Genomic DNA, 14,104 nt, shown 5'->3' on the forward strand with positions numbered 1-14,104 from the left:
CACTAACCCACCTCGCCATCACCCTCACTGGCATACTTCCCTTCCCACATGCAGGCTAGCCATCACCTTCTACGCTCACTGGACATGCACTTCCAACGCGGGAGCCACTCTGCCGCCAGCCTCTGTCCCGCCCACGCGGAGGGTCCTGAGGGCAGCCTGCTCCGTCACCCACCTCAAAATCCTAACTGCTCTTCCCTGCGCCATGCTGCCCTACACCTTCCACCCATGAGCTCTCCCCTAACACAAACACCAAATATCCTGTGTTGTCCTGCAGGACAAACTCTACCTCTCACCTCCTCCCCTGGGCTGAGCCTCCCCACAGCCGTCAGGGTCCTGGGGTCCAGTCCTGCTGGACATGACCTCACGCCAGTCACTGCTATCGGGCTGACTGGCCTTAATCACAGGCTGCCTTTTGACACTGTCACACACCCCAGCGTGTGCTTGTGCCCTCGCTCCCCACACAGACCAGCACTCCTGGGGACAGCAGGTCCCTGATGCGGTCTGCAAACCCACACAGCTTAGCACCATGTCATCCTCAATAAATAATTCATTTCCTCCCTCCCTCCCTCCCTCCTTTCTTCCTTCCTTTCTTCCTCCCTCCCTCCTTCCTTTCCTCTTTTCTTTCTCTTTTTTTCTTTTACCTCTGGTAGTCCTCCCTTATCTACAGGAATATGTTCCAAGACCCCCAGGGGATCTCAGAATACATCCGCCTGAAAGCGCGGATGTATACTGTTTTTTTCCTGTACGTACGAGACACTTATCGTAAGGTAGAATTTCTAAATTAGGCCCAGTTAAGAGATTAACTACGACAAATGATGATTGGGCAGAACGATCCCAACAACACCTGCGATGAACGACAGGTGAATGCGCTGTCCCTCTCTCAGCACCGTACCGACCGCACTCCCCATCTTCCTGTGCTGACGTGAGATGACGACAGCTGCGTGACGCAGTGTGAGGCTACCATGACCTTGTGACAGAGGTCAGCAGGAGGATGGCCCACTCAGGGACTGTGGTGACCTTGGGTAACTATCTGAAACTGTGGATAAAGGAGGGCTGTTGACGCCACAACCGTTTAGACATGTGCACGAGCCATGTACAGAGCACACTGCTTTCTAATCAACGTTCTGGAAGAGCCCCACAATCCACAACAGCTTAAAACCCTCGCTCCACACACGGATCAGCCTCTCGGGAGGCAGCGGCCCTCCCTGGCCACGGGGCAACACCGAGCCGCACACAGACGCTGTCCGCGAATGCTGAGAACACGGCGGCAGCCTCACCTCACCAGGTCGCTGGGCTTCTTGAAGCTCTTGGGGCAGTAGGAGCAGCAGTTGGCATACTTGGGCTCGGCCTCCAGCTCCGCCTGCCTGTCCTTCATCTCGCTGATGCGGTCCTTCTCCGCGGCCGACTGCACCAGGACCTGCTCGGAGACGGTCGCGCTTTCCTGTGGCCGAATCTTGGCCAACTGCGCCGTCTCCTCCTCCGTGAAAGTGATGACCTCCGGACGAGCTTTTCGAGATGCACTTCTTTCAGAATTCTCTTCCTCTTCCTCCATACACACATCTAAACAAAAATACAGGAAAAGGATCCAATCCTAATAAAAAATTAAGTTTTCACAAAACAAGTAAAATGAAACCAAACAAGTCTGTAGGGTGTAAAGTGAGTTACACAGGAAGCTCTATTAGGGACAAAAGCGTTTCCTTCCCACCGCTAGTCCACGGGGAAACCAAGCTGGGGCCCCAGAGGGAACGGCACCGTGGTCACCTCGTCACAACAGTGCCAGACTGAGGACCAGCCCGGCAGAGAGCTCCTTTGAAAGCACCAGCGTCCACACACGTCCCCAGCATTCATAAACACAGACACTCGCTGACTAATACGGGCAAAAACTGAATTATCATCAGATAAAGAAAATCAGTAGCTCAAGACAGAAGACCAAAGTGACAAATTCGCAAAAAGGTCCTAATTAGTTACCAAAAAACCCTTAAAAATATATACATTTAAGTATTCTCTCAGTGAGATGTAAGGATGTATTTACACTGACTGAAAACAAGAATAAGGTGCTATTAGAATCTGACAGAAGAAAAACAAGTTGGCTGGGAGTGGGAGGTTGGAATGGCACAGATGACTAAAAAGTGAAAGAATAAGACCTCAAAAGAAACACTAACTAGCCAAATGGACAGTGGTTAGCACCACGTTAGTGACAAGAGCTACCGGGTTGCTTCTGTTAGGATGAAGGGAGAATGATGGGAGGGAGGGAGGGAAGGAAGGAGAGAAGGAAAGAGAGGGGCCAGGGGGGGACAGGGAAGGTGGGCTGTGGAGGAGAGAATAAGATTTGGATCGATTTGGGGGGGACAGACAGTAGCCCCACCAGCACAGATAATGAAATGTGGAAAGTTCTGAGAACCCAATTAACACGGCAAAGCCACAGGAGGGCAAAGGGCAGTGAAATGGAGCACAACACACAGACGACGCGGAAGCCGACGGTGTCGGGCCACACAGACTCATGTCCTAACACATGTGACCGAGGTCAACCCCTAGGACATGAAGCCGGTGCAGTGGCTGCTCTTCCTCAGTGATCCCGGAGCAGACGGCACCACGACAGATCACGGGGGAGCGAACACAGACGCAGCAGAGTGGCGAGGCCACCACAGGAGCCCCCCGCCCATCCAAACGGCAAAGCTGCATCCTCAGCCCTGGAGGCTGCTGCGTTGGCTCCCCCGTGAATGCCCTCCACACGGCAGGTTCCAGAAACAGGGCGTGGTGTCCTGCGCTCTGTAAGTCCCTGCAAGGAGAAGAGTTACTCTTCTCTCCTTGTACTTCACTAATCACAGGACAAAAGTGGAAATAAAGGCTTTATGAGGAATGATGAGACTGAAAAGTTGGCGCGGTGTCCTGACAAAGCCCAAGGGGTCAGAAACATCGACATTCAGAATTACCTACTGAAGAGGCCAGGGGAGCAGACGCTCTGCAGGGGAGAAGTCAGAGTTCTTACCGTCTGTAGGTAGGTTAGGCACATTTTAAAGACACTTTGCCCAAAACATAAGAACAAGCTACAGGGCTATTACGGCAGTTGAGCGCACCGGAGACAACCGTGACCTTGAGGCCAGGTGAGCACAGAGCACACGGGGGTGAGCCACCGGGGACGGAAGCCAACGAGCCGCCAGCCTTCTGATGGCTGCGAGCATGCCAACCCCACATTCACAGCCCTGCCTCGTCACACTCACTCCACAAACATCACATGCCAACTGCGTGCACAGTCAGGTCTCATGCTGTGGACAGACCACCGTCGGGTAACAGGGTCCAAACAGACAACAGCACATTCTTCATCCTGGCATTTTACCCGGGGGATGTGCTAAAGAGAGATCACCTCATACGCTCACAACGCTCCTCCCCGGAGGCCTGCCTTACTGGGTGCGTCCGACACTGAGCTAGCTACACGGTGCTTCGCGTCGACGCACTGAGGGACTGCAGCGAACGCGCAGGCTGGCGGAGGGGTGAAGCCCTCCCTAACGGCTGGCTCCTGCTGGCTCAGGGAGAGACCCGGACGGAAGGCACACGTCTATCCATAGGGAATTACGTAACAGAATACAACAGACCTCCACGGGCCCCCAGGAGCTGACGTCTGAGACAGACACCGGCGGAGGGAAAATCGAGGGGACCGCAAGCACCACGTACAACTCGAATCCCTGCTTGTCGAGAAATTAACGTATCTGCTCGGCTACGGCAGATGGTCTGGGGTGTGCTGACTGGTGAGATGGTTTCCTTCTCTGCCCTCTCTGAATCCTTTTCCAAAGAGAGCACGTGCTGCTGTCATAACCAGAAAATAAGCGAGACTTAAAGATGCGTGTGCACTAATCTATCACCAGGCGAGCGTGTGGTTATTGACCCTCGAGTCAACGCTGGGCAGTACCTCCTCCTTCCGCCTCCCCCGTTGCTGACACCGCGGAGGGGACGGCCTGGTGCCTCCTCATGTGCTTCTTGCAGTGCACTGTGGTCCGGAAGCCCTGCTCACAGAACGGACACTTGTAAGGCTTCATGCTCGTGTGCGTGGCCATGTGCCGGGTGAGGCTGCCGTTGGTTGTGAACGAAGTGCTGCAGACGCTGCAGCTGAACGCCTTTACTCCTGTGACAATGGAAACAAGGTCAAAACTGTAGCCCAGTCCCTTAAAATCGTAAGTAGTGGAAAGCAAACAAAGATATGTTCGAGAAGCCACAAAACTGAAGCCGGGTTATTTGCCCTGGCTCTATTTTAGGAACACTGAAATGGTCGTGGCGTGTCTCCCTACTAATTCACTAGTGGAATTAAACCCACAAGACCATTGCCGTAAACAAACGCCAAGTGCTCTCTGTCCCTCCATCTTTGACATTTCAGCTGGCAACATGTTGTGGATTATGCCCCAGAAAGGTTTTCTCAAATCCATCTTTTTTCACCATTCCCACAGCCAATGACGCGGGAACGGCCTACAACACCTGTGCACGGCTTTACTTCCAAATCAGGCCCGCCAGGAAAGCCCTCTCCGCTCTGGACTGAAGCCACAGAGGCCACCGTGGCTGTGTAAGCACCTCGCAGACCAGCCATGGTTCCCGGTTCCAGTCGTACAGGCTCCTCTCTGCTACAGGGAGCGCTGACTCCTTAGCTCGGCCTTCCAACCGGCCTTCTCTGGACCTGCCCTCCACCTGTCCTCCCGGCGCCTGCGACCACCAACTGTCACTAATCCCACAAAGCCTGCCCTTGTTCTGTTGGTGTGTTCTTATTTCAAATAAAGCCTTACACAGAATACACTGGTATTAAACAGATACATTAATATATGAAATAAACATACTGTGTTTACTAAACAGATAAAAGCAACATATTTAAAATATATTTAACTGCAAATCACATATCTGATAGAGAATATAGTAAAAACTCCTTAAACAGCTCAACAATAAGATTGCAAAGAATCTAATTTAAAAACGACAGAGGACTAGAAGAGCCGCTTCTCAATGGGCACGTGAAAGGCAGCTGCACGACCTTCACCGCTAGAGAAATGCAAACGAAGCCCATGAGTAGACACCACGGCACAGTCCTAGGGACGGTCACGGCAGAAGGACAAACAACGCCAAGTGCGGACCAGAGTGGGAAATGGGAACCCTCACCATCGCTGGTGGACAAGCAAAAACAGTGCAGCCACTTTGGAAAAGAGTCTGATCGACTCAAAGGTTTAAACAGGTACCATATGACCAAGCCATTCCACTGTTAGAGAAATGGAAACTCGCCCACGTAAGCTGCATACACAGGTTCACAGCAGGATGATTTCCGGGAGCCTCAAGAGGGAAACTCTCCAACGTCCAACAGTGGCTGAAAGAGGAAGGAAAGGGGATCCGTCCACACAGTGGAGTACGGTTCAGCTCCACAAACGAGTGGCGTGCTGCCTACAGTGTGGAAGGAGCCTGGACACGTGCGCAGGAAAGAAGCTGTGTCTGCATGTTTGTGTTTCGACGGCATGCCCACAACAGGCAAATCCAGAGACGGAAGGAGACCCCGGCTGCCGAGGACTGGGGCACGGAGGGAAATGGGGAGTGAGTGCTCACAGCTACAGAGCGTCTTCTGGCCAGGACGGAGGTGGTACTGATGGCCGCAGCCCTCCATCAACACACCGGAAACAACAAAGTCCCCTGAGTGAGGCAGTCACCTGTGTGTGTCTTCTCGTGCGACTTGAGGACCCCGGAGGATACGAAGCCACGTCCACACAGCTTGCACTTGTAGGGCTTCTCCCCGGTGTGGGACCGCACATGCTGCTTCAGGTGGCTGGACTTCTTGAAGCCTTTGTTGCAGTACTCACACCTAGAAACACAGCACGGAGAGCAGACGCCACGTCAGTCCACAGCACGAGCACAAGTGTGACGTCGGAGACCGAGGAAAAACAGCCTCCCCCGTGATCACTAAACACTCAGGCATAACTGTTACAGAAGCTAGCTGTGCTCTCCACTGTTGAAGAAATGATGAAACATCAGCAATAGTAACTTGTGAGACCAAATTCTGCTCAGAGTATCTGTGTGTCATAAACATGTATTTTATTATTTCATTCTCAGTAAATCCTATGGCAATCCCCAGCAGGCACACTACCTGATTAATCAGAAACTAAAGGAGGGGCGCCTGGGTGGCGCAGTCGTTAAGCGTCTGCCTTTGGCTCAGGGCGTGATCCCAGGGTTCTGGGATCGAGCCCCATATCAGGCTCCTCTGCTAGGAGCCTGCTTCTTCCTCTTCCACTCACCCTGCTGTGTTCCCTCTCTTGCTGGCTGTCTCTCTCTGTCAAATAAATAAATAAAATCTTGAAAAAAAAAAAAGAAACAGAAAAAAAATTTATTACAGAGTATTTTCTTTACTAAGTCGTACAGGACACTGTGAAACCTTCCACTGCCTCAAGGTCAGAATCGCTCCTGAGTCCAGACACTTGGAAATGCCAATTCATATACTCTTTAGGCTTATAAAATACTTTACAAAACAGATTTTCCTAGAGCTATTTTGAATAATATGTAAATGTACAGTATCATCTTCCCCTAAGTTACAGAATATATTAAAATTACTTCAAGGATGAAATAATTATGAACTATTTTAAAATTCTTATTCACATATTATTAAACACTAAAAAAAGGATTCAGAAATCTTTCCCATTTCCCAGTCTGAAGCTGTAGGAGGACGTTAGGCACATTCCAAACCCCCGTCTCTGGGACCAGGCACCCGCACAGAGGCAGCCAACCGTCGTCCTCTGATGTCCACACCCAACTGCAGACAGACAAACTGGAAACACACTTGGAAATCTCACTCCGTGATACGAGCTTGATTTAGGGGGATACCCATGAAAAACAGAAAAGCAAGCCAACAGCACTCGTCGACTGATCTGAGAAAGAGATTGGTTCTGGTCCACACGGCAGCAGGACAAAACCATCCATCTGCAGAACCGAGCGCCACTAAGCCGTCTGATGCTTGCTGAGAAGGCCCTCTAACTCACACCTATGAACTAAAGCCATCCAGCACCACCAGGACAACGCCGGCAGGCTGTGGAGAGATGGCCACCCTCAGAGACAGTCTGAAGCAAGACCGTCCCCACCTGGCCCCAGCCAGCTCCCGCCCCAGGACCAGGCTCCATCCGTGGAGACGGGGCCCTTCTCTGCTTCCTCTCTCCTCATGGACGACCCCCGCCCACTCTGCTGACCACACAGTTATTCTCCCCAAGTGTCCACCGACAACCTAGATCATAGAAGCCAACACTGAGGACGCGCTCGCCCTGGGAGAGCCGCCACGTCGGAGGTACACACGGCCTTCGGTCGCTCCGTCACAACACGGGGGACGCCCCCAGCTGCCAGGGGCAGGGTCCACAGAAAGAGCTCCTCTGCAGCCGTGTACCCAGGAAGCACATCTCAGGGAGCTTGGCTAGTCTCTACTTTCGTCATAATATTGGGGCAAAAGGTAAAAATGTAATGAAATTATAGGCTACGGGTTCCATGTTTCTTAATGTCTTGGGGGAGGATCCCCGACGTCCGTGAGAATCCTATGAAAGTGAGACACCATCTCGTCCATAAACAATACACACACACAGCCCTGCCTCGTGGCTGGTCCCTCCTCACCTTGCTCGCCGCTAAGTGGCATGCCAAGGGTGCGACCTTGGCGCCCCTTCCTTTTTTGATGGACATGCACCCACACGGCTTTAAGGTTAGCCTATACACTGACAGCTCCCAGATGTGTAATTCCAGCTGGACCTCTCCCCTTAATCCCAACCTGGTATAACGAACCAAAATGACACCTCTTCTCAAATACCAACCTTGATGATACAAAACCAAGTCTTATTGGCCTTAGCGCCAAAGCCTGCCCGCCAAGAAATCCCCCCTTCCAGGGACAGTAATTTCTAACTTCCAGTTGCTTGGTTCCCTTCCTCTCACACCTCCACCTGTTATAAATCCCCTAAAGGTGGGTCCTGCCTTCTGGCCACTCCCAGGATGGCAGCACCTGCCTCTCCCATCAGCTGCCACACAGCGCCTGGCAGCCCCTCTTGCTTCCTCTTTCCCCACGGCCCGTGTCAATATCCCATCTACCGTGTGCCTCACTTACTCATTTTGCTCACCACCTCTTCCCACGAGCATATAAACTTCTGAGCACGGAGGGTTTTCTTCTGTTTTGCTCACTAATATAGCCCCAATGGTTGGCATATCACGGGTTCTTAACAATTGTTGAATACATGAATGAATGATGCAAGCCTACAAGTCCACAGACACCCAAGCAGATGTCACGAAGGAATCACGAGAAGACTTTAGATTCATCTCACTTAAAAATACCAATGCTACATCCTAATTAAACGTTAGCAAGTGAATACTCGCTGAACAGATGAAAGTGTGAATAAAACATGAGGCCAGTCTCAGAAATCCTGAAGCCCATCTGTGTGTATCTCCCTCAGAATCCATGGATCCCCCCAAATTAGGAACCACTGCTCTAACACAGTTTTGTGTTTGCAAATTCATGACGATCACAGGATAATACACTTCCAAAGGTGGAAAAGCTTCTCTACAAGAACACCAGTTCAAGGTGCTGAGATCTCGCACAAAGAACAAATCCTACGGAAACGCGAGAATGGAGTCACTCGGCCTCTCAGACACTATACGCTGAAGGGCATCAGCAAACTTAGCCATTTTCAAAAACCTTAGTTAGGACCACCCATTTGAGGTAAGGCACCTTGCCATTTTTAAAGAATAACTATAAAGTATTTTTTTTGTTAAATGGCTTTGGAAAAAATTATTAGACCTTCGAAAGTATTTTATGCAAATAATAAAACTATTAAAATATTATGAAGCCAAGACTATCTCAATAAACACAATACTCATTTTGCTTTGTATGTGACACATACAGTCGTATTCAGTTTTGTAAAACTAAGTGTGTCTTATTCCTGTGAATGTGCACACTGTAGCGTGAGTGGGCCAGGAGTCTGTGTCGGCAGCACGCTCCACGAGTCCAGAGCAATGCGGGCACGCTGAGGGCACGCAGTACGTACCACTGAACGGACAGGTGCACGAAGGATGCACGGTGGACTTAAAAACTGTCTTTGCAATCACGGTGTACCTCAAGCCCACAAAGAACTCTGAACAACAGGCACACAGTAAATTTCAGTTACTCCTGAAAACATGGTAACAGGAAGCCACGACCGAGCAGGTTCCCCAACCATGGTCCTGTCACGTTAGCTGTAGAAATCTTAGCAAGTGAACCTTTTTCATCTCACATCCTTTAATCATAATAAAGTGGGGATAATAGTGGACCCTGTTCACAGAGTTTCTGAGAGGCAAATCGCAAAGGCCCAGAAGGGGGAAGCACACACTGGGCATAGTGGTCAGGCCAGCAGAGCCCCGCGGCATCGAGCTCTCTGTGCAGACAGCTACCTGTAGGAGCGCCGGCTCTGGTCCTCCCTGTCCTCCAGGAATTGAGGACGTTGAGTCTGAAGCTCCAGTTCCTCTTGGGACGACTCTTGGATCAAACGCGTTGTCTAAAATTTAGCAGAAGTATAAAGCAGACTACCTGAGTATCTATAAATAAAGGCAGAACAACAAACAACTAAGGATAAGAAATTTATAAATGAAGATTCAAAGGAGAAACTCCAAGTAGCTCATTGTAAGCATTTGACTAGATTAATAATAAAAACCATTCATACCAATTTTATTCAATACTTACTTTCTATTAATTTGTTTTAAATACAAAATTTAGCCAAGCATGAAACTGATCTTTCCATATTTTTTATAATCTCAGGAAGAGATTATTCATCTGCTCTACTGTTACTGAGAGTGAACATGGTCCTACTACCCCGCCTGTCACCAAACCACAGGGAGGGAAAGCATGCTCCCCCCGCTGGGAGCAACAGCACGCCCTCGGGGAGCAGCCGTCAGCACCATACCTTCCTGACACAGGGACGGCAAGCCGGCTACCGCAGCAGGAACCGAGCAAAGACAGGCTCGAGGATTTCTGACTACTGCAGAAAACACTGCTGCTCAAGGGACAGAGGTCAGCTGACCTTCAGCACATGCACAACAGGCACCGGACTGAAGGGTGGCGAGCCCACCCGTGTGTGGCGACTGGCTCACCTGACCTCCGTGAGCAAAGCAGAGGGGCCCCTAGTCCGCTCTAAGCGTGTCGGGGGCGCAGCCGCACTCAGAGGGCTCTGGCGTGAGGGGCGAGCCACCACGAAATGGCATGCTGCCCACCGCCCCGACCCCACCCAGATGCAGCATCTGAACTCCATGGCTTCTATGCTATGAAAAAGTGCTCTGAGGTTTTCACAGGAGGGGCCAGGCCTACCACTCGGAGAAGCTACCGACAGTGACCCTGTTCTTTCTCAATGGTGGCTTGTAAAGAAAGAAAACAACTGATTGGCCGATCATTTCTATCACTAGTGAAAACTTTCCCAAAATGGGAAAATCAAAACCAAAACTTAAACGTCTCCAACCAGACCAAGTAGAAATTTTAAATGATGCGTTTAAATATTTTTAGTATGTCAGCATTCTTTATATTTTCGTTCTAAAGTGGAAGGTTCCACATTTAAGATTCCACCAATAAAAACATTCAGGTTGTGACACTAAAGCCACAAACACCCTTCACATGTGATTACACAGCACTTTACTGACTTTCCTGACTTTTAACCCAAAGGTAAAATCCCACATCATGGAATTAAAGTCTGTAGGTAAAATATAAGTGTTTGATGGGAAAAGACGTGCACGAGCATCTCGGCCTCACAGATGATGTGGTCTTCGTGGCCACAAGAAGTGAGCACGGCCTCCCAGGAAGCTGACCGTGCACACATACGACGCAGAGGAAAACAGAACGCGCCCGCCACCCACACGCGCCCCTTCCGTGGACACTCACGACGTTCATCGCGTCAGAGCTGGGGACCTGCAGTAAGTTCTGCTGATGGAAGCTCGTGGACAGGGCCTGAGACTCCAGTGTGCTGGAGTCTTGTAGCTGCTGGACGGGTGCAAACGGGGGCTGCTGACTATACGTGTCTGTCACGGTAAAGCCTGAAACAAATCACAAAATGTGAGCTTGACAAAAAATACTGCAGTCACACCAAAAAAAAGGCCCCAAAAGTTGGTTTTACAAACGAAGATTTCTACCTTCAGAACTAGAATCAGGGTTAGCTTTCGTCAGCTGGCTCTCAGAACGTCTGCTCACGGCCTTGCCGGCCGGGCTCACACACCAGCCGTCTACATGCGGCCACCCCACCGTCCCGACTTAAGGAGCTTTCCACACAACCCGAGCAGACCACAAACAGCACCGCACGCACACACATGCACACGTAATCCACGCGGAAAGTTACCGGGTTTGAAATCATACATTTCAGAAGGGCCTTAAAACAAACATTTTGGGCTGTGGTAAAATTCACCCGACCCGGGTACCACCCCTGAAACGCCCGGGCAGGACCCACCACTGACCCTGCGACAAGCCAGCCGGTTCGAAGGACTGCTGAGGAGGGGCCTGCTGTTCGAACTGGTCCATGTGCCCTTGGAGGGCGGGCGGCGGGGCCACGAACCTATCTGAGATAAAATACAGACGGACGGCGAGTTCATACATTTCAAAGACACTTACATCTACCAATGTGTCCAAAAGGATACTTACGTGAGTTTTCAAAACTTAGCCTCCTTATTTTGAAAAGACAGTAGGACGGCAATATACATATATATATATATATATAAAATTACATGCATATATTAATTTATTTATTAAATGTATATTATATATAAATTACATATTCATAAATATATAAACACATATATTTATATATGTAATATATGTATATATTAACATAGATATATAATTTGATATATAAATATGTAATATATATGTATAATTTATATATACTTTTTTACCTATGGCATATAGTTAAGGCATTATCTTTATACTTCCAGAATATCACTTCAGAGTTTTCCTAAGACTCAGACGTTCTTCTATAAGGAAATACCCTGAGTACAATGACATTCAAGGACCATTTAACACCTTTTCGGATGTGCATTGCTCCAGGCAACACAGAGGATAAAAAGCACAAACCCTGCTCATAGACTAAATGCGCTTGGGGCTTCCATACTGCAAGACCGTACGCAGCCGGCAAACAGTCTGTCGGCCGGCCTGTTGGCCTGTCGTAACAGACACACATCAACCACGTCCCCAAGCTCCCTGGCTACAGCTGAGCTGACAGCTCTTTGTAGCGAGACTCCATCGATGAGGACGGCAAGGCTGGAGGGCTGCCGGCCAGAGACAAGGGCTCGCAGACCCGCACCGGAGCGCGCCCCAGACTCCCGCTGCACAGTAACAACACTAGTGATCAGACACATGGAGACTCACTGAAAATGGAAGCTACTCTCAGCACAGGAGGTGCTGAAGGTCCCATGTGTGTCATTCTCTAGCACAGCAAACTCTCAGGTGTACACACACAGCACAGACTGGGGTTCAAAGTCAGAGATGAGAGACACCCAGACAGGAGTAAGTGCACACGGCTGGAAAACTACGCGGACTGCTGTAAGAGTGAGAACTTGGGAGATATTTGCCTTCATCTGCTTCCAGAGGCTGATGCGTCAACTGCTGACCGAGTCCCGCGTCCTCCGTGCGCACGACCTGCTGTGGCTCCAGGTCCAGCATGGCCTCGGGGTTCGCGGGCCCCGCCGCCGCCTGCAGCTGCTCGCTCTCGATCTCCACCTGCATGTGCGTCGAGACGTGCATGCCCTGCTGGTCCACGGCGCTGTCGTCCAGCGAGGCGGCTTGCTGATGCTGCTGGAGCTGCTGGGCAAGCTCGTATCTTCAAAACATCAACGACAATCCGCACAGTTAGGTGCTGTCAAAACCTACTCCCATGAAGTACTGCTGTGCGAGCCGCCAATCACTAGATAACACTTAAGAAAATTATTTTATTTTGAAGCCGGGGTGGCAATCCAGTTGAAATGAAATGCTATTAATTATTCTAAAGGAAAATCATGTTCCTTTGACTTTAAGCGCTTTCACAGATGATAGGCACATGAAAGCAGCAAGGAGAGGAAGAAGGACAACACACGCCAAAGTATATAAAGTTTAAAAAGAAAAATAGAAGGATACCATATATTTCAAAGTAAAACTGTCCCAGTTCAAAATTAAAATTAAAACTCATTCTGCAATGAGTTATTTAGACAAAGAATTGAACAAAATAAGACAACGCCCTTACAGACCCATTTCAGTATTATGTGTACAGACTGGGGGCAGAGTCCTGTGACCTGCTGTCCCTCGCAGTCTGGGGCCAAAGACCCCTTATTTGACCAACAATCTATGTGTGACCGAACACAGAGTAGGAGGCATATGAGCGGCTGTTCCTGTTTCTGCAAGACCGTGTTCACGTTAACACTGCTGTTATACAGGAAACACATCCAGTACATTCCAGCAGCGTCAACAATTTATCTTCCAAAGAGAAAAGGGAACAATGAATTCAGTGAATGAATCAAAGAACTTAAAAACAGAAGCTCAACCAACTACCTGATGAATAGGCCGCACAGTATGGGGGACGTGAACAGTCTGCCCCCCTCTCCAAGGTACCAGGGTCAGACACGAACACACTGCACCACCTGCCTACCTAGAACTCCATTCTTAGTTCCAAACAAAATCTCTTCATTTTCTAATATCAAAAATAGTTGTCTCTCGACTACTTTCACTGAGGAAGGGGAAAATGTAATAGAAGTAGCCAAGTATGAAAATGTGCACGGTGACACGTTCACTCACTACGATGGCGACTCAGCAGTGCCAGACGTTCACCCCGGGCTTCTCCACGACCCCCCACTGGGGAGCAAGTGTGTCTTGCGTGGTAACCTTTTTCTGTACTTTTACTACTTTCTATACTTTTACCTTTTATACTTATTTTTAACCTAAGTGTGTATGGTATTTTAGGAGTCCCCAACACTTCAAACAAAGGGATGAAGCACGGGAGCTCCCCGCTGCCTGCAGGTGGGATCACAGTGTACACAATCTGGAGAAGGAGGACACCAGCCCTGCAACGTGACAGACCCATCAGTGCTTACGCTGTCAGCTCCATGTCACACGCTCACCACCTAAAGTAACTGCGCCCTGTGTCCCTCAGCA

General features: G+C 49.7%; 1 protein-coding gene across 6 annotated transcripts in view; it reads right to left on the reverse strand.

Moving 5' to 3' along the window:
* Nucleotides 1–14,104, reverse strand: part of ZNF236 (zinc finger protein 236) — a 106,531-nt gene that overhangs the window by 29,669 nt on the left and 62,758 nt on the right. For 5 of the 6 annotated variants that reach the window (XM_048218519.2, XM_026496498.4, XM_044383099.3 and 2 more), the window contains 7 exons: nucleotides 12,553–12,800; nucleotides 11,443–11,544; nucleotides 10,877–11,028; nucleotides 9,403–9,506; nucleotides 5,670–5,821; nucleotides 3,908–4,120; nucleotides 1,278–1,560 (listed from right to left, as the gene is read on the reverse strand). In XM_048218519.2, coding sequence (XP_048074476.1) covers nucleotides 1,278–1,560; nucleotides 3,908–4,120; nucleotides 5,670–5,821; nucleotides 9,403–9,506; nucleotides 10,877–11,028; nucleotides 11,443–11,544; nucleotides 12,553–12,800 — 1,254 coding nt within the window. The remainder of the gene's footprint in view (nucleotides 1–1,277; nucleotides 1,561–3,907; nucleotides 4,121–5,669; nucleotides 5,822–9,402; nucleotides 9,507–10,876; nucleotides 11,029–11,442; nucleotides 11,545–12,552; nucleotides 12,801–14,104) is intronic. The other variant, XM_048218521.2, reaches the window with a different exon arrangement.

The sequence above is a fragment of the Ursus arctos genome, unplaced genomic scaffold (genome assembly GCF_023065955.2).
Source record: "Ursus arctos isolate Adak ecotype North America unplaced genomic scaffold, UrsArc2.0 scaffold_17, whole genome shotgun sequence".
Classification (NCBI taxonomy): domain Eukaryota; kingdom Metazoa; phylum Chordata; class Mammalia; order Carnivora; family Ursidae; genus Ursus; species Ursus arctos.